A 19,929-nucleotide genomic window follows, 5' to 3' on the forward strand; every position below is an offset into this window, starting at 1 on the left:
GTGTGTGTGCATGGCATATATATACACACATACAACATACATATACACACATCATATATATACATACACATATATGAAAAAGAGAAGGTGGCAGTATCCACCAGAAAAGCAGATAGATATAGATATATAGATATAGATATATATATATAGATATATATCTATATATCTATATATATATATATATATATATACACACATATCCCTTAAAGGCCTTACATTTTAACAACGTATTACTTATTTGATTTATGAGTGCCAGATGCTAAGAAACATATATTACTAACTGGATTGCAAATGTACTTAGGAACTCAAGAACTCATTTCTACCTACTTCTAGGCAGTCCAAAGAGCTTTAGTCAAAGAATCAAGGCCAAATTAAATAAAAACAGTCCAAACCATAAAGCCTCAATCTCTGTCTCTAGAAGAGGTGTATTTAGAGCTTGAAACTTCTGAGACATGATGGAGATAACATATTTCCCCACATGATAACATTATGGTTTTTTCGTTTTGCAGATTTATGTCCTCATGAGGAAATTTTGTCTACTTAAGCAGGTGAATGAAGACATAGTAAGGTAAAGATTTCCTCACAGTGAAAACAAATATGTAGATAATATTTATATTTGTTATTAAATAAGTAAATAATAGTGAAACTGCTAATTAATAATTAAAGGAAGATAGTTTATTAATTATTCATTAATGTTAGCTTTTTTTTTGGTTACCAATTGTGAAAAGACATATCCTTTCTTGTGTGACCAGTCTTTTTTTTTTTTACTGAGATATTACAAAATCATAAGCCAAACAACAGGAAGCTCTTTCCCAATTGCTGTGATTTAAACTTTTGTCAGAACATTAATTTTATAGCTGTGCAATAGTAATGATGTTGCCCAAGTGTGGAAGCTGTCAAATAATGGAGTTTCTTTGGGAGGTTGTATACTGCCTACCAAGGGTAGCTCCCTAGTTTTATACCCTAATAAAAGACCAAAATAGAAGCTGAAGCTTCACCAAAACATACAGCAGACTTCAACAATTATGCCAACAAGTGAACAGGAATGCAGATATAGCACATAAAATTTAGATAGGAAGGTCAACCTGTTCTTAACAGCTGATAATCACAGGTAACTGGGATTCTCAGCAAGAAAGATCATCTCCAACAGAAATAAACCTGCTCTCCTAGTCAGACCAGAATACTGTAGAAATGCAGCAGATGTTACATTAAAAAAGGGTGTGAAAAAAGTCAAATTTTCCACAAAGGTGTTTGTTGGAAAGTAGTGTATTAAGCTCTTCTGTCCAATATCTCGCATCTCCTGCTTAATACAGGCTATCACAAAATAATACAAAACACCAGATTGACCAAGTTCTTCCAGCTCTAAAATTTTTACATGTTTTGCATATCTAAGCATCATGGAAGGGCTTCCCTTCTGGAGGGTGATTACAACTTTTGGAGAGTCATTAACATGTAAGTACTTCACAAATAAAGGAACTGTGTTCTGTTCTCTCACACTAGTACAAAGAATATCCATGGTATCATAGCCTTATTGAGGGATAAAGGGGAGGAAATTAAACTTGATGCTTTTGTAAGCTACACTAATATAGAATTACTTTGTGTCATTCTAAAATGGCTAAACAAAATATATAAATATATGATTCTGTTACAAAAATAATATCTTCACTGAAGTGGCAGAGTATGGATAATTTTAGAGGTCCAAGTAAAATCTCTAGAAAATACACAAGTATTATAGTGGTTGTTTTGTTTTTTAATTCAGTATCTAGCAGTCTGCACTACGAACCATCAGAGAAATTAGACGTCTGGTAACTAAAATTCCGCTTTTGCCTCCTATTTCTTTAGTAATTTACACTAATAAGTACATTTTGGTTTACCAAATTGGCTGATATACAAATGGGCTTGGAGTGGGCCACCAATCACAAACCTGCCTTCAGCTGATCATATTAATGGAGCTTTTTACAGCCAGATGTCAGCTCTGAACACTGATTACCCAGCCATAACCTCCCAAGAGCTGACGTATCTTTCCTCACTTATTAAGTTACATGAAATGGAAAAGATACAGATCTGGGTTTAAAATCCACTGATCTGTAAAAGAAATGCAAAGTCAATAACATTATAAAAAATCTCGGTACTATTGTTTATTATTAAGGTTGACTACCACTTCCAATGACAATCCCCTGTTTCCAAGTACTTCAAATCCCATCAGACTTACAACCAGAAATATTTAGCTGTTTCAGGATTGCTTTTCTCTCTTTTTCCATTATTTTAATCTGACAACTGTCCTTAGCAATTCTAAGATTTAGATCAGTATTTTGCTAGTTATTAAGTCATGAAGATGTGTCAAGACGATGGCTTTTTTTTTTTTTCCTTATGAGCCATTATATTTGGCTGACTTAGGAGCTGCTGCAAACTAGTGTTCAAGATTTGTTATACAGCAACCCTGAAAGGTCAGCCTGCCCTTCTCCACTGAAGTAGTGGTGCTGCTGAGATTTATGGGCTAACACCAGGTACCAGATTTGAAATGAAGGAATTTATTTTGCAGCTCATTTCTATCTAATTTATTAGGTGATGGGAAGACAGAAGATTCCGTATGGAAAGACAAGAGTTTGATCAAAGATGAGAAGTATACATTGGGACAAAGAACTCTACTGTGACTTGAATTAGACTTCAGTTAAAGAGGTTTAATACAACTGCAGAAGATTAGCCATAAATACTACATAAATACTTAATGTGTGATGAATATATGAAGAAAATCTTTAAGTGAGCTGAAAATAGGGGATGGTAACGGATGACTCTCAGAGAGAATCAATTATGATCTTAGAAAAAGCATGTTCTCTGATTGACAGGTCATATTTTTTTCATAAATATTGGTGCTGTGAGGCGAAAAAGATCAAGCATGTTGCATAAATGAAGGACAAACAGATACTGCCAATAGGCAAGTATGACATCAGTGAAGATACTAAGATACTATCTGTTCTGCTTTTGATTTAGTGAGAAGTCAAAGGCTCATCAGTACCAAAATCTGAACAGTTGCCAGTAACATTCAATTTCTTTACGGATTTTGGAGTGAGGATTTTTCTCTTATAACCGTTTTCATATTAAGATATACTTTACCTGCAAGGGTTAGTTCTTACATGTGACAGTCAACCAGGTGCAGTGACTTCATGTGTAGTTTGAATATCTGGTAGTTCAACTGGGAAATTGAGTCCAAGCAGTCTAGAACCTGGATTGAAGTCCAGGACATTTGTAACCATGTGAGCCAAAATGGCCTCAGTAAGTAGGAAGGGACAAAAATAATCATGCCTTTTTCTCTTCTGATCTTAGAAATTGTGTAAACGTTAGAGAAATGAGTGGAAAAGGCAGATGAAAGGACTTGGAAGCTACTGCACATGGAATCTGGCCAGAAACTGTGCTGGGAATCTTCTCTTCTGTAAAGCAAAATTAGAAAATTCAGAAAATTCTTCATGTCTGTCACTATGTATGCCCTCCCAGGAGGAAGCTCCAACTGCCTCAGATCCTGGCACTAGGTCAAATAGTCCAGTAGTATTCATACTGACATTCCTGGTGCTATAGTTATATGTATGAAAAATTTCCATTCAGTTGTAACTTTGCCAAATGCTTCCTGGTTTCTTGAGGGAAAACTGCTTAACAGGGTGTCACAAAGTTTCACTCTGGCTGAAAATACTGTCTTTGGGAATAAAGTCAAACATATACATCAGTCAAGTGCGTGAATCTGGCAATAAGTTTCTAGGATTCCTGGGAAAGATGGGCACAGACAACTTTTCTGGATTTGTAAGAGGAAAAATACCTTGCTTGTTTTTAAGAAATGAGAACAGAGCCACAGTGGTTTTTGCGCTCTCTCATTTCAGCATGAAGAATCCTATGTATGAATGTGGTCCCTTAAACATCTCTACTCAAAATAGTCTCATTAAATTACTGTGTGTTCCCATGTACACACACTAGAAAACTTCAAGTCACTAAATATGGACATATAATTAGTTTTATATGACAAATACCCTTATAGCAACAAAAATAAGAGTTTCTTTGTTGCAGTTCCAAATAGAAGATAAGGTGAGGTTTCTTTTGCTTTTTATCATCAGGAAATAATAACATGAAATTACTTTTTTTTTTCCTTAATACTTATATCACTACCAGTTCCATGTCATAAAAAATTAAATGCTGAGAGCTTTTCCATATTTCTACAGGCTGGAAAAAATAATCAAGCCTTCTTAGTTCTCAAAAAGGCAAAACAATCCCTTGAGGAGACATGGCCAACAATGTAATGAGTTGTGAAATCTATGATTTTAATGGGTCATTAAATTTTTGCCTGAGGTATTCTTTCATGACTACTCTTCTAAGCTTACCAATTTCAAGGTTGACTTTTTACTAAATGTAGACAGCTGGCTTTCTGCAGTGAATTAGTAGTTAGTCCTCTGAGTATATACAGAAACTTCTTATTAGAGACAGTGATTTCCCTACAAAATACATTTTTAAACCATTAGTTATAACTACTAGAAGGGGAAAAAAAGGTAACTCAGAAAATTAGTCAGAAATGGTCAAATAAATAATTCTCAATTTATGGAAAGGCCCTTAGACCAAAATATGGCTGCAGTGCTAGAGGGCAAGTGCAGAAAGTAGAATATTATAGAAAACCAAGCTATTGATATATTACTTTAAAATACAAGAAGCTTGATTCATTATTGAAAATCAATAGCAAACCCAGAATCAGTTCTGGATTACTATGTTTTAGATTACATATGAAGTACACATAGTTGATGCTCAAAGTACTTTTAATCATCTTTCTACTGAATATGTGCATTTAGCAGAAAGGAAATGCATATGGTCATGGAAGTGTTAAACTTTGTAAACATAAGTCAGAATACTTATGTTTTAGTAATTCAGAGTAGTTCACTTATAATAGCTCTACTTTGAAAAACAGCAAAGCCACAAACTTTTAAGGAAATGTGAGATTGTTTCCAGTACCAGTTTCACTCAGGAACAATTAGTTTCTAAACAGGAAGATACGTCTTTTTTAATCAAGCAGTAGTCACTTCAGAATGCAATAGTCTTTTTAGCAATGTAATGTATCCCACATTTATTATTAGGTTGGTGCAAAAAGAATTGTGGTTTTTGTATTGTTGATATTTGTCATTTGATATTGGAATACATCCTTAAATAAATGTGGTTATGTTATACATCATTTTAATGCATTTTTCTCACTTTTTTTTTTTTCTTGCTACCAACTTATCACTTGATGTTAATTTTATATTTATTTTAGACTATAGAACTGATCTTAGACAAAAAAGTGAATTTGAGCAACTTTCTTATTCGAGTTCAAAATGGCTCATAAAGCAGCAGAGACAACTCACAACATCAACAATGCATTTGGTCCAGGAACTGCTAATGAATGTACAGTGCAGTGGTTAGACCAAGAAGAAGCTCCAAAGCACTTCCCAAAGCCAGATTTGCACCTAAAAAAAGTCACGGTCTCTTTTTGGTAGTCTGGTGCCTGTCCGATCCACTACAGCTTTCTGAATCAAGGTGAAACAATTTCATGTGAGAAGTAAGAGGAAATTGAGGTACACCAAAAATTGCAATGCCTGAAGTCAACAGAAAGTGCCCACATCTTCTCCATGACAATGCCTGATCACATGTCACACAACCAATGTTTTAAAAGTTGAATAAATTGGGCTACAAAGATTCACCTCATCTGCTATATTCACTGACTACCATTTCTTCAAGCATCTCGAGAATGTTTTGCTGACAAACACTTCCACAACGAGCAGGATGCAGAAAATATTTTCCAAGAGTTTGTAGAATCCTGAAGCACAGATTTTTCTGCTACAGGAATAAACAAGCTTATTTCTTATTGTCAAAAATGTGCTAATTGTAATGATTCCTATTTTGATTAATAAAGATGTATTTGAGCCTAGTTATAATGATTTAAAGTTCACGGACCAAAACTGCAATTACTTCTGCACCAACCTAACCAAAAGCCAGAAGAGTATTCTGCAGTTAATAAGGCGGTTGTTTGTGACAAGACACTGAAGACCTAGAGACGTAAAATAGTATTCTAACAAAGGTCTAAACAAAACAACACTGCATATATTGATGAGAATTATTATAATTAAGGAAGCTAAAATGTCTGTTTAAGCTATCAATACTCATTAATCAGAACATATTTATAAGATGACTTGATTCTTTTTGATATAAAATATTGTAAAGATGCATTGAAAGACATGCCAATGATGTACTGAATATCTTTTTTTTTTTTTTTTTTTTTAAGAGCTGGAACAAAATGAGAAAAAAAAAAATAAATAAATAGTGATATATTTTCCAGTTCTATCTCATTCCCAGACAGTCTTGATTTTGGTTTGATTTAAGATATTTTATAATTTTTAAGTACTTGAATTTAGGATTAATCCATACTTGAATATGATTCACTTATTGCCCTTATTTTGGTTTTGTGCTTAACTGAAAAAACAAAGATTTTATAAATTCTCTTAAATCACATACGTCTTATTTCAGAAGTAAAGGCATACAATAAACTCAGACAAAGGGTTGTTGTTGCCAGATGTAAATCTATTTATCCCTCTCAACAGCAGCAAAAGTAAAGATCTGATTTCATCCCTTTTTCTATATTTATAAAACAGGTACACTTCAACATGAGGCAGTTTAATCCCATTTAAAATGTTAGAAGTTGAAATATCAAGAGCTGTTTGAAAACTGATTTATCATTTAGCCTGCCAGTCTGTTTTTGACAATTTATGCTTCAGAATCAATAGACCCTTTTGATTTCCCATCAGAACAACATCCATCTTTCCATAGCTCAAGGATTTGATATCAAAGGCAGACTTTGGCTGCTTCATTTCTAAAAATAATTAGCAGAACTTTTACACATCACAAAACACTGAAAACATTTGGATGAACTCTCTTTTATACAGTTGTTTATAATTTTTTATTACATTATTATAATTATTCTTTAACATTTACTTTCAAAAATTCAGAATTTTCAATGGATTTTCACAGTATTACTGAAATTTAACAACTATCATCAGAAATTACGCTTAAAGCTCTTCAGATCAAAAGATTCTGGATTGTGGATGTGTTAAAATTCTTACCTTTGTATCTCTCTTTTTGCAGCTGGGAACACTAGAGGGCTCAGTTGTGGATATTTTTAAATCAATGCTTGATCAATGACACTAATTATCCACTTAATATTATATCAGCATTTCAAAATTGTATTACCTATACTTGTAGCACACTGCCCATGCTTGCAGGATTTTCAGCACTGCATATATTTTGTTGTATTTGAGAAGTTTTAAAATAGAGACCATTTCAACTCATCATCAAAAAGTAAAAGTTGATAAAGTCAGTAAAAATACTTATTTTATTATAATATCCAATATTCTTAGCCACTATTAAGTATTTTATTTTTTTTTCAGTCTTCAGGTTGGTTTTTCAAAGACTAAACTGTACATGCAGTAAAAAACCTTCTCTGGCAGGGATTTAAACAGCCTTAACTAAGTCTTTCCTGGAGATTTAGTTAGTACTGGTTTCTCATGACCTTTATTTTTAATTGTTTTTCTCAAAAATCTTGGGTAATGGACTCAAAGTTCCATTTTGGATTTCAAATCTTAAAAAGTCTTGAAGATTCCTATTGAATTTTCAGTTTTATTATGTTATTCTGAGAATGGCTAATTAGGTTTGAAAGCAATGGATAGCCTCTCTTGAGATGGATTTGTTAATGTACCTAACAAATCATACTGTGACAAAGTTTAAAAAGTAGATGCCACTACCTAATATGCATGTGTATTTAAATTATTCTGCCATTAATGTTGACATATATCTTTAAATATTTCATTATTCAAAATTTAAAAATAAAATTCCATTAATGGATATTTCATTTCTATTCATTTCTGTAGCAAAAATGTGAGTCAAAGTTACCTTCCACCAGTTACTCCTACCTTAGATAGTACTCAGTTTAGCATGAGGAGTCTGTTACTTCCCAGAAACATATGGTTCATGAGAGTCTCTTTCCAGCTCATATGTAGTATTTTCTGAAGTGCCTTAGTATAGGATTTTCTGCATCTTTGAGATATCTAAAGATTTAAATTATAATGTAATATAATAAATGTAACATAGTACTATAAAAGTTAAGACATTATTTAGTTGAATGACCTGCCTATCTGACACTGAGTGAAATAGTAACTCGGATATTCATGAGATTGCCACCATTTTTTAGGGCTTTGAGACTAATTTAGCCTAGGAATTCTGAGCTCTACAGGCAGTTGGGCTGGCATGACGGTACTGCTCCAGTAGGATCATAATACAGAAAACCACATCTTGTATGCCAGCAAACGAAGCACTAACAAGGTGAGGAAAAATATTTTAAAGGAGATGGTGAGAGAAATCCTTTGGCGAATTAAAGTCTCTGAACTTCATGCAGTGGTGTCGCAGGAAGAATGGTTTATATTTTTATATTACTTTCCTTTAGAATTGAAAACTAGGTGTTCTTAAAAAATTGGTACTTAAGGCACTGAAATTCATTTTACACTACAACTGAAATTACTTATAAAATTTTCTACCCTTTTTTAATTTAGGAAATTGTCAAAAAATCTTTGATCTTGGCCCGTCTAGCATTTGAGTGCTTTTGATTTTTCAACAACAACGAAAAAATTCCAACCCCTACTTGTGCCTCGAACATGCAAGGAAAAAATTGAGGAAAACTGATGCATCAGCATTTTAAACAATTTTTCCATCTCTCAAAATATTAAAGGAGATATTATCTTAAATGATTTATTACTGAAAAGCAGTCTTGGGAGTAAAATTATATTGTAACTCTCTAAAATTCATCACACTGATTCAAATTTTGGATAAAATTCAACCTTTATCTAAGATTTTAAAAATATGTTATTTAAAAATATCTAAACCAAAAATATCAATAAGGATAGATCAAGATTTGTATTTTTATTATATTGAGTTTAGCAACGGTGATAGCATATTTGAGTAGTAACATTCAATTTCTGAAGTAAATTTATATTTGATCTTGCTCTCAACCCATTCAAATTTACTTCTAAAAGTATTTAAATATTCTATCTCTACACAACTTTTTATAAAAATTGTTCTCACTTTTTTCTCTTCCCATAGCTCTATTTCAGTAGAAAAACTGTATCAAACCATTTCAACAACAAAATACTCTTATTAAAATTTCCTTCCTTCTTCTGTGCATTTCACCATAATTTGAATTTGCTGTTCCACAGATGTTCTCACACACAAAATAGCTCTGGTTTAACCTTTTGTTATGCTTTGTTATGCTTGAATGAATTTTGACGACAAAATTAGAATTCATTTTCTGGAAATAACTGAGTGAATATTCTTAAATCCTCATAAGTGTTCATGAATGCACAATGTTCTGTAAATATTTAAAATACCCATAAATATTTTATCCTATATACATAGTCTGCTTAGGAGTATTCTTTCTTTCTTTCTTTCTTTCTTTCTTTCTTTCTTTCTTTCTTTCTTTCTTTCTTTCTTTCTTTCTTTTCCTTCCTTCCTTCCTTCCTTCCTTCCTTCCTTCCTTCCTTCCTTCCTTCCTTCCTTCCTTCCTTCCTTCCTTCCTTCCTTCCTTCCTTCCTTCCTTCCTCCCTCCCTCCCTCCCTCCCTTCCTCCCTCCCTTCCCCCCTTCCCCCCTTCCCCCCTTCCTTCCTTCCTTCCTTCCTGCCTTCCTTCCTTCCTTCCTTCCTGCCTTCCTTCCTTCCTGCCTTCCTGCCTTCCTTCCTCCCTTCATCTCTTTCTCTCTCTTTCTCTCTCTCTCTTTCTCTCTCTCTTTCTCTCTCTTTCTTTCTCTCTCTCTTTCTCTCTCTTTCTCTCTTTCTCTCTCTTTTTCTCTTTCTCTCTCGCTTTCTCTCTTTGTCTACTTTTTAATTTTAATTTTTAGTATTAGATTACATAGGTCAAACTGCTTCTTACAAAACAAAACAAAACTGAAAAAAGACTTTTCTTGTTGTGTGAAAAACGTACTTTGTTTCTTTGATATTTTCAATAACTACTGATAGGTAGGAATAATTTATCTAGTTTGACCTGCTTGGCATAAGTGCTCAAAAAATGGTTGAACTTTAGGAGTTTACAGTACCATATTGAATAAACTACCCTTTAAATGTTCTTTGAATTTTAAATAGTGCAGTAAGGTGTATTTGATATACAGTGGATAGGGTAAAGGTTAATGGAGAAGACAAGCTTCATATACACACCAGAAGTAAACAGATTTGGTAGCTGTTAACACATTCAAATTTCCAGGTTTCTTCTGAAAACCTGAAAATATAAGCTGGCAGCACAATTAAAATACACGTTTTTCTTCATCCTCAGGGAAAGACAAAGTTTTAAGGCAGATTTTTTGGTTACTTAAAAATTTCTGTATTTGATTTTCTTCTGTCATATTCTAATCAAGTAGTTGTGTGTGAATACTGGGCAAAGTAATCACAGACACATCCCTGTCCAACTCATTTAGCTGCCCATGTATCAGTGCTCTTCCATGGTTACATGTACTCTTGTAAGGCAACTTTATTCTGCATTTTTACCTGTAAAGTTGTGAAAGTATGTTAATTCAAAAGAAGCCTTACATTTTGGGATATGATGCTTCACTGTCTCATTCATAACTCTTTTTGTGTAGGATTGAAATGATGAATGAGAGGACTTTGTGCATGTTCAAGCAGCATGAAATACTGATCCCTCTGCAGACAAAAACTAGAAGATCCCAACCTCAACAATGACACAACCTTCTCTCTGTCTGACAGAACGCTCTTCCAAAGATCACAGTTGGGAGATAACATGTCAAAAAACCATTGATACTTACAGATAGAACAAACTGTAGTGCCAAATTTCAGCTGACTACTCATTGTGAACATTGTTGGCAAACTGTGGACAAAAGCACAGCCTTGTTGGCTAATGTGAGCTATTCGTACTTACAGTTCCTACGACTAGTTCTAAGTAGGTATTTTGTTCCTTTCTTTGGGATACCCTATTTCTCTCTGTAAAGAAATATATGTTACCTATCTTTTGTTTGGAAAAAAAAAAAAAAAAAAGTACTCTCATTTGGACTAAATGCCTACATTTAAGAAATAAAAGTCCTTAAAAGTTTCTATCTTTCTGTACCACCTGGCTTTTTCAGGCTTTTTGCAGAGTGTAACCAGGATGTCCTTTTTTCTTGTTTGTTTTTCTTGTAGTTTTTTGGTTGTTTGGTTTGGTTTAGTTTGGTTGGAGGTTTTGGTTGTTTTTTTTTTTTTTTTGGTTGGTTGATTGGTTGGTTTGGTTTCTTTTAGCCTCTTGTGGAAAGACACATTAAAAAAAAAGCACCTCCCCTAAACATTTTTTGTATCACCTATTCACAGTGGTAGAGCTGACATAGAAAAACAGCCTAGTTTTCCAACATCCCTTTCAGGACCCAGAATTTTACCACACAGTTAGTGGTAAAGTATATAGCTATATGAACAGTAAGAACTTTCTTCTATTTGTATATAAAAAAATTTAATTCTTTTTGCTAGAGAACATGCTAATAGTGAATTGCTAATTCAGATCAACTCCCACATTAGTTTCAGTCACAACTTCATAGGATACAGTTCCTATTTGATAAGTGTAACATTCATTCTTTCTTCTAAAAACTATATAACTCACCCAGTTAAAGGGCTTATTTTAATAAGTAAGTCTATTACCATATCTCTGCATAATTACTTTGCCATGAATATTTACCATTCACCAGTCTTCATGTCATTTATCTATTTCATCATAAATTACTTTGTATTTACTTATAATCAACAGAAGTATGGAACAGACTTGACCTCAGAGTTTCCCCTGAACTTCTGTGGATACACTTCTAAACAGTAATGATAAATGCTTTTGAGTATCAGACAGCTAGTTCTTAATCTATTTAATTTGGACTGTATTGATACTGTACTATTATTTAAAATTAGAAAGTCATACAGCGTTAGGCATAAAGTCAAATTCCACATATATTAAATCCCTGTATTTAGGTCTACTAACCTCAGATATTTAAAACAAGGTTTTATAAGATCTATTTTTCTATTAAAAATATTTTACTGCTATTAGTGTGTGCATATTTGGGCGCTTGTTTTGTTTTGTTTTTCCTTAATTCTTGTTACTTTATCAGTTGGCAGGAGTATTCATTGGCTCTGCTTCAGTATTGAATATTTGCAATGCTTCAGGAAACCAATGCACCAATAATAATTAAAAGTTTGAAGAACATGTAATAATTTTTTTCTAGAGGTTATCACTATCCTTAACTGTTATTGGACTGAAAAAAATAATGAGTTATAACATAGTTCAACCATGTTTATCCTTTTCTTTTACAAACAGAGTTGAAACATAGTCAGTTAGCTGTTTAACTAATCTCCTCCTGCTATTACAATTTTTATTAGATCTTCCTTTAAACTCTATACTGTGCTTTTTTTTTAAGTTGTAACTTTCTCTCCTCAAACTCTTTACCTTTTCCTATTAATTTTCTACATTTAGTAGACATAAAGTTGTATGGTTAAAGAACTGCTCCCCTCTTCCGTGAAACTACACATATTCCTGATTTGCTAACTTGTACCTTTCTTTGCCATTTGAAAAAGTGTAGGTTTATATGTAGACTTACTGATGAATGTAAAAAATTTTATTTCTAAGTAATGTGTGTAAAAACACTGCACTTTTTGCTTTCTAAATTGTGTTCGATTTTCCCTAATTTTGGCATTTTAATAACCAAGTAAGTATATTATTGGACTGGGATCATAATCTGCTTGCCCAAGTCAAATGTTAGAAGGTCATAATCACTCCCAAATACTATCTTTGGTTAAATGAATGAGTCAGTTTTCTTCAGAATATTATCTATACTAAAGGTAAACCATTTGTAATTATCAGAGAATGTATTTTGAAATGGTAACTATGTGTTCATTGCTTTCATAAAATCACTGACAATACAGCAATCCAAGTCATTTTCTCCTAGTAACAGATCTTTTTGACAGTCTATATAATTCAACAACTATTTGTTGAGTGACTAAACCCATCTGTTTATAACCATATATGTATAATGACTTGTTTTATTCCACTGAAATAAAAATTTCATGTATAGGTATTGCAAATATAGTCAAGTTTTTAGTTGAAAATTCACAGGAAAGAATTAAATACAGATTCAGAACAGAAATGGTATGCATTCCTCTATAATGAGTACTGAGTCTCTATTCTCACCAAAAAAAACCCAAATATATACATGTGTGTGTATGTGTTAAGGCTAATTTATTTGAGATGATTAATTTATTGAAGGCAATTTTTTTCATCTCACCTCATCTACACAATTCTATAGAATTATGACTGAATGAACAAAAAAAAGAGTCTGGTAATAAGTTATTAAACTAACAAAATATTTGAACATGAAAGATAAGTAAGACATTCAAATCTGTACTCTGTTGTGTACTGTGAACCTGAGGTACACAGAATGAGAAAGCAGAGACCTAGCAATCTTCTAATTAGGCAGGCTGCTGCTTTTTATCTACATGAGATGGACAAATACCAGACATAAAGTGATGAGAATACTGTAAAGGGATGAAAATACATAAAGTTATTAAAATACTGCAAAGCAATGTGAATGAAATGATAAATCTAAAAAAATGCATGCTAACATGTCACAACTCTGTGGAGGGATTTTGTTAGATGGAGATGTGTTGTTGAATTAGTCAGACCCAAAGGAATCTCAAGGCCACTTCGAGAAGCTGAGAACAGAATCTGCTGTGAGAAAGAGGGGCGTTTCTTCATTAACAGGGCCTCAGCATGGCGTGAGTCATCGGACCTATCATCGTTGGGGCTCCAGCGTGTGGACTGCCCACGATACTCATGTAGCGAATCCATGCTTGGAGCGTGGACGCATGATTAGAGAATAGTTGCGTATATAAGGAGGCTTGTTTCTGTAACAAATTGCTTTGCGTGATTCACATTGAATCAGAATGCTGAGTCCTTTATCGCTCCAACACAATTCCATAGCACATGAAAATAGCCAAATGGAAAAAAGTTTATAAATGTACATTTTTTGGCAAGATCAATGTACTGTTTGATGAGAAATCATGTTAGTTAAGATTCTAAGAGCACGTATTACTTCAAATTAAGGCAAGTCGTTCCAAAATACCTACTTCTCTTTATTATCATCATTCAAAACAGAAGTTTATTCTTATCAAATTTGCACACTAGTAAAATGAAATAGATTGGGATATTCCTTCTTCACTGTAGAGTTTCTGACTATCAGTACCTAGCAAATGTTCCAGTAAATCATGGTTATCCAAGAATAGAAATTATTTTGCCAATGCAATGTATTCTAAGACTTAATTTACAGACTTACTAATTTAAATCGCATACAGTTATATATATTGATATAAATTATAGTAATTAAATATATGAGTGGAGCTGGCTGTATCTGAATAGCTCTAAATAATCAGCATGGTTCACACTGTCTGTATTAACATTGAATTGTTAGGATTAGATGGTAACCTAAGACAGTATTTTAGTGAGATATCCCAGGACTACACTTTTGAACCAGTTTCTTTTTTGCTTCCTTATGGGTAACAATTAAAAAGAAGCTGGTGTCCATAGAAACTCCTTCCATAAACCAGCATAGCAGCTCCAGCCACTGCATGCTCATGTTGTCAAACAGCTTACCAATAGGTGGGACATTGAGCATAACTTCCTAGAACTTAAACTACACAGTGGATCATGGTTTTGGTTTACAAACATCAGACAAAGTTGAATTGAAACAGTAGCATATGCTCTTGGATATCTAAACTGACTTCTTTTCAACCCAGAGGTTAGCTGTTTGCAAAGCCATCGTTTCAAAACAGAGTATTGTTTTAGGTGTATCAACAAGTGGGATTTTGTTTACCAGTAACATCATATTGCCACATTTTAATAAAATCCTTCCTAAATATACTTATTCCTCCTCAGCATTAGCACGGTGATGTTGAGAGCAAGAACCTTGCTGGAATGTTCAGGAAAAAAAGAAGAAAAATTTCTGTTACGTGTGTTAGTGACAGGAATGACTGATCTGGATACTTGCCTAATGAGCCTGATAGCTGAGATTTCGCTGTATTTCAAAATTAATTTTTATCTTTTTAATGTTCAATGGACTTACATGTATTTTTTAACATGACATTTGAACGTAATTACTTATTACAAATAGGCCACAAACACAACACAAAATCTAACATGATATGTTTTGAGAGTTTAAATTCTTTTTGACAGATTGTATATAATATAACAGATACTGTCAAAAAGCTTCACAGTAGACTGTTATCATTCGGAACAGAAAGCACACGTTTACACTAATTCAAAGAAATTCATTATTTCTCATTCCTTCAGTATCCATGACACAAAGTATAATATTTGAGTTATCACTAAATTTCAGCTAAAATGGGTAATCTCCACATTAGAAAAGATAAAAATAATAATGTTATCAAAGTTTAACTGCATTTAACAAAGAAGGTGTCCCATAATTGACCAAAAAGAGTGAAGATTTAATTTAATTACTACATCAAAGAAAATTAGAAATGATAGAGAGCTTTCAGAAGATTCATGTGGTGGTATAATATAAATAATAACCTAACAGACAAGTTTCCTTCATTTCAGTAAAATAATAAAATAATAAAATATTAGGCTCAATGAATAAATAAAATTGCAATAACCAAGGCTTTAAATTGCCAGGGAAAAAATAAAACTATTTCTCAAAAATATTTCCTTAACACTTGGTCCTGTGTCTCCAAATGGAATCTGCATTTTTCCTTATTTTCTTAGAGAGTGATGTACAATGACAGTCATATGTTTCTACTTCTTCTATTTGTCTTCTAAGAGAAAGTATATTATTTATGTTATTATTATCTTGTTAAGAAACAAAGTGAATTTAAATTTTGTTTTAGGAGTATGCACAAATATATCTTCAAAGCTGTCTGCATTTTATGCTGGAAAATCACATGAAGATTCTGGTTTCAGTCAGGATGACTCCTCTGCACTAAACCCAGTAAAATGTTCACAAGTGTCTGAATATATAATTTTTACCACACAAAAAATTAGTGTTCATGGCAAAGTCGATTCTGTGAGACTGCTTTACCTGTCTGGTCTCGTTAAAACAAATGTAACTCTCTTTAGCTCAAATAATCCAGAATATGTTAACTATGTAACCTTTAAACGTTCTGCACAGGTACAAAAATGGTTAAAAAAACATGTAAAAATAAATACCATTAACTGACCAATAAAATGCACTCACCCTCTCTCCGATTAAGCCTTGCAAATCCAGGGCTGTGACTACTAGACAGCTCTGATGAACTGCTGAATGATGACTGAGGCAAAGTGGACACCAACTGATCATCACAGTTATCTGCCAGTGAAAAATAACACACTCATGTTAATACAATAAACACCATTTACTGGAACTGTAACCAAAGATACCGCTAGAAAAATATATTAATCTATCTTTCTACCTTATATCTGAGAGCAGTACATCTCTAAATATTTCCTCTAGCTTTATCACATGTAAAGGTATCAGTACTGAAGCAGCAATGTTTTTTTTTCTTTACCCAATGTTTCAAGAGACTACGAGGGTATAATTTGTTATGCTCTTCAAATGACTGTGCTTGTCCACTTCTTATGTAACTTCTGAGATCATGCTGATAAATGGCTCACAGCTCACTGTTATTTGCATGAATAGCAAATGACACCTTCTAGTCCCGGTTGTAGCTTCATGTTACCAAACTTGGCACATGCTCTTTATTTTCTTTAGACCTGATGACAGTACAGTTCTGTGAAACCACATTTAATATGCAATCACATTAAAGACAGATATTTATTAAAAACAAAATAAAACAAAACAACAACTACTATAAAACAAACTAAAAAAACCCCACAACCAAACCAGCACAACTCCTTCCTTTCAAGCACTGCTTGATAAAAACACAGCACAAAATCATTATCACAGAGTTATTACTATACAAGCCCTAACATCATACAGAATGAAACCTGAGTGTTTCAGAAAAAGGAGACTTAATTGCAGTTCACAACCAATGGTGCATAACCAAGCAAATGCTAATCAATAATTTGGATGTTAAATACCTCTCCAGCTCAATTACTGTACTGGACATGTGTTCTTTCTCCATTTAAATTTGAAAAATATAAATGGAGAATCAATATCTGTTCTAGTTTTAGCTGAAAAAAGACTGACTTTAGAAAAACTATAAGCAAGTCTTTCCATAGCTATACGGTGCTGGTATCTGTTGTTTAGAAAATGAGGTGAAATCATGTAAACTATCAGTATTTATAAAATGGTTCTTTTTAGGATAAACACATTGACTGGATGTAAATGATAAGTGATGAGTCACAGGTAACTTATCTTCTACACTTCTCTTTTTCTACCAGATTTCCACTACCAAAATCATGACTATTAATTAATACAAAATCCTTTCCTGACTCAGTGATAATTAAGTGTTTCTGCTGAATAACATTTCTAATTAGCAGCAAGACTTTTATATGAATGCCTCCAAGGGATTTTTTTATCACCTTCAATTTTTTTTTTTTTTTTAAGCTACTTCATTTGTTTCTTTAAGCAAAACTCTTCCCAAAGAGAAGGCCTCATACTAACCATACAGGTAGAAGTTCTCTAAAATCTCATAAATAATACCCAGCCATTACAAACAAGAGGATATATTTTGTATTCATTACAAGCTCATGTGAACCATACTCCAACAAGTTTGGAGTACCTCATTTATGTGAAAGGGAAAAATAAAATTATAATTTACTTTCATAAGTTTTTTCCCACTCTAGGTTTCTATAATACAAATTACAAAATTTTATAACTATCTTTTATTGTCTAACAGCAAGCTCATTTTTCACTTCATTATACACAGATTAGATTTACAATAATGAAAGAGGATGGGACAAATTATCTACTTGTAAGAACAGAAGAAGAAAAAAAGTGAAGGGAAATAAGAGTATATCTTATGAGTAAATGCATTTCACTGGTAAGTCCTAGAAAAGGATCTCATTAGTGAAAGCTTTCTTTACAGCACAGAAAATAAAGAGAATGTAATAGTCATAAACTACACCAGAAAGAGTATGATGCTGCTGTGTTTCACACAGAGAGCTACTTACACTGCTCGTGCAAGGCACTTCAATTGCCACTGATCCTTTTTCTGCTGTCAAAGACTATGTTGTTAGCCTAGGTACCAACAGGAGAACTAAAAGGAGAGAAAAGAGAGGAATTTTCCCCCATATCTGTGTATGTGATCTAGAGTCACAGAATCACATAACAGTTTTGGCTGGAAACAACCTTTAAGGGTCATCTAGTCCAACCCTCCTGCAAAAAGCAGGGACATCTTCAGCTAGATTAGGCTGCTCAGAGGCCCAGCTAGCCTGATCTTGAATGTTTGCAGGGACAGAGCATCCACCACCTCTCTCCAAAACCTGTTCCAGTATTTCACCACCCTCAATGTAAAACATTTCTTCCTCATATCTAGTCTAAATCTACCTTCTTTTAGTTTAATACCATTAGACCTTGTGCTATTGCAGCAGGGTGTACTAAAGATCTGTCCCCATCTTTTTTTGTAAGACCCCTTTAAGTACTGAAAGTCCACAAGGAGGTCTCCCCAGAGCCTTCTTTTCTCGAGGCTGAAAAACCACAACTCTCTCAGCTTTTCTTCACAGGAGAGGTGTTCCATTCTTCATTTTTGTGGCCGTCCCTTGGACCTTCTCCAACAGGTCCATGTCTTTCCTGTACTGAGGAGTCCAGAACTCGATGCAACAGAACTTCTCATCTCTTTCATATGACTCACATTTTCAACTTTACTCTTCTGGTGAAGGGTGGTATATGTTATGAAATCAATCACCAGCAATACGACCATGTGATTAATACTTAAAAGCTCTAGCAGATAAACAACAGATGCAATATTTTTACAACATCCTTTACATCTAAGTCTTCACCACTTCTTAATTCAGAAGGAAAAATAAAGCAAACCCAAAATTTCCACTGGATGAATGAGATAGCTGTCTTTGTATTATTCACTTCTGTTGACTACACTTTTTACATTTTTTCCTTCTAATGTACAAGATAGAAATAAATCAAGGGTAGTGCATTTTTCTGCCTAAATGGTCTAATACATATTTCTGTGACACTGTCCTGGTTTTGTTAAAAGCCAAGTTTCTCTTTTAGTGAATTTTGCCTGTCAGCTAAAGCCTTCATATTAGCTGCATTTTCCTGGAGAACCAGCCACATGTTTTGGTAAACCTAGCAATGGAATGCTAACTTATTGATAAGCACGGATGGACATCTTGCGAGAGGGGCAATGAGAAACCGGTGACCAAGAAACTGACCAACTGTGTATAACATTCCATTCACGTGAATACTTCATATAAAAGTGGGAGATCACAAGGATCTTGTCCCTTTTTCCCTTTTTCTTTTCCCTTCTGCTTATGGCCGACATTAGGAGAGGACCTTGCTAGTTGTCCCTGCGAACTGAGGCCTAGTGAGACTGAATCCAGCTCCGGTTGGCTACAGAGTCTAATCCAGGACTTTGGGTGCTGGTTCTGCAGTTGCTGAGACTTTCAAGATTGGTTTTGCATATTTTGTATTATTTTCTCTATTCTTATTAGTAGCATTAGTAAAACATCTGTAATTTTTCCAACTCTCTTCTCTCTGTCCTTCTTTCCCTCCCGATCGCCTGTGCTGAGTGGGAAGGGGGGAGAGGAAGGGGCAAAAGGGGGAAGTGGGGGGAGAGGAGGTTAACAATACATCTGCCAGGGTTTTAGTGTCACCCCACAATCTAAACCCTCGACAGACACTCATCTATTGCTTTTGGATATTCCCAGGAGAACTCATTGAACACCTATATAGTATTTATCCTATAATAA

The 19,929-nt window shown here is 33.7% G+C and overlaps 1 protein-coding gene across 2 annotated transcripts in view; it reads right to left on the reverse strand.

The window, feature by feature from the left end:
* The window catches only part of CNTNAP4 (contactin associated protein family member 4), a 246,424-nt gene that overhangs the window by 184,963 nt on the left and 41,532 nt on the right, over nucleotides 1-19,929 (reverse strand). For both annotated transcript variants that reach the window (XM_065860464.2, XM_071801956.1), the window contains exon 2: nucleotides 16,298-16,408. In XM_065860464.2, coding sequence (XP_065716536.2) covers nucleotides 16,298-16,408 — 111 coding nt within the window. The remainder of the gene's footprint in view (nucleotides 1-16,297; nucleotides 16,409-19,929) is intronic.

The sequence above is a fragment of the Patagioenas fasciata genome, chromosome Z (genome assembly GCF_037038585.1).
Source record: "Patagioenas fasciata isolate bPatFas1 chromosome Z, bPatFas1.hap1, whole genome shotgun sequence".
Taxonomy (NCBI): Eukaryota; Metazoa; Chordata; class Aves; order Columbiformes; family Columbidae; genus Patagioenas; species Patagioenas fasciata.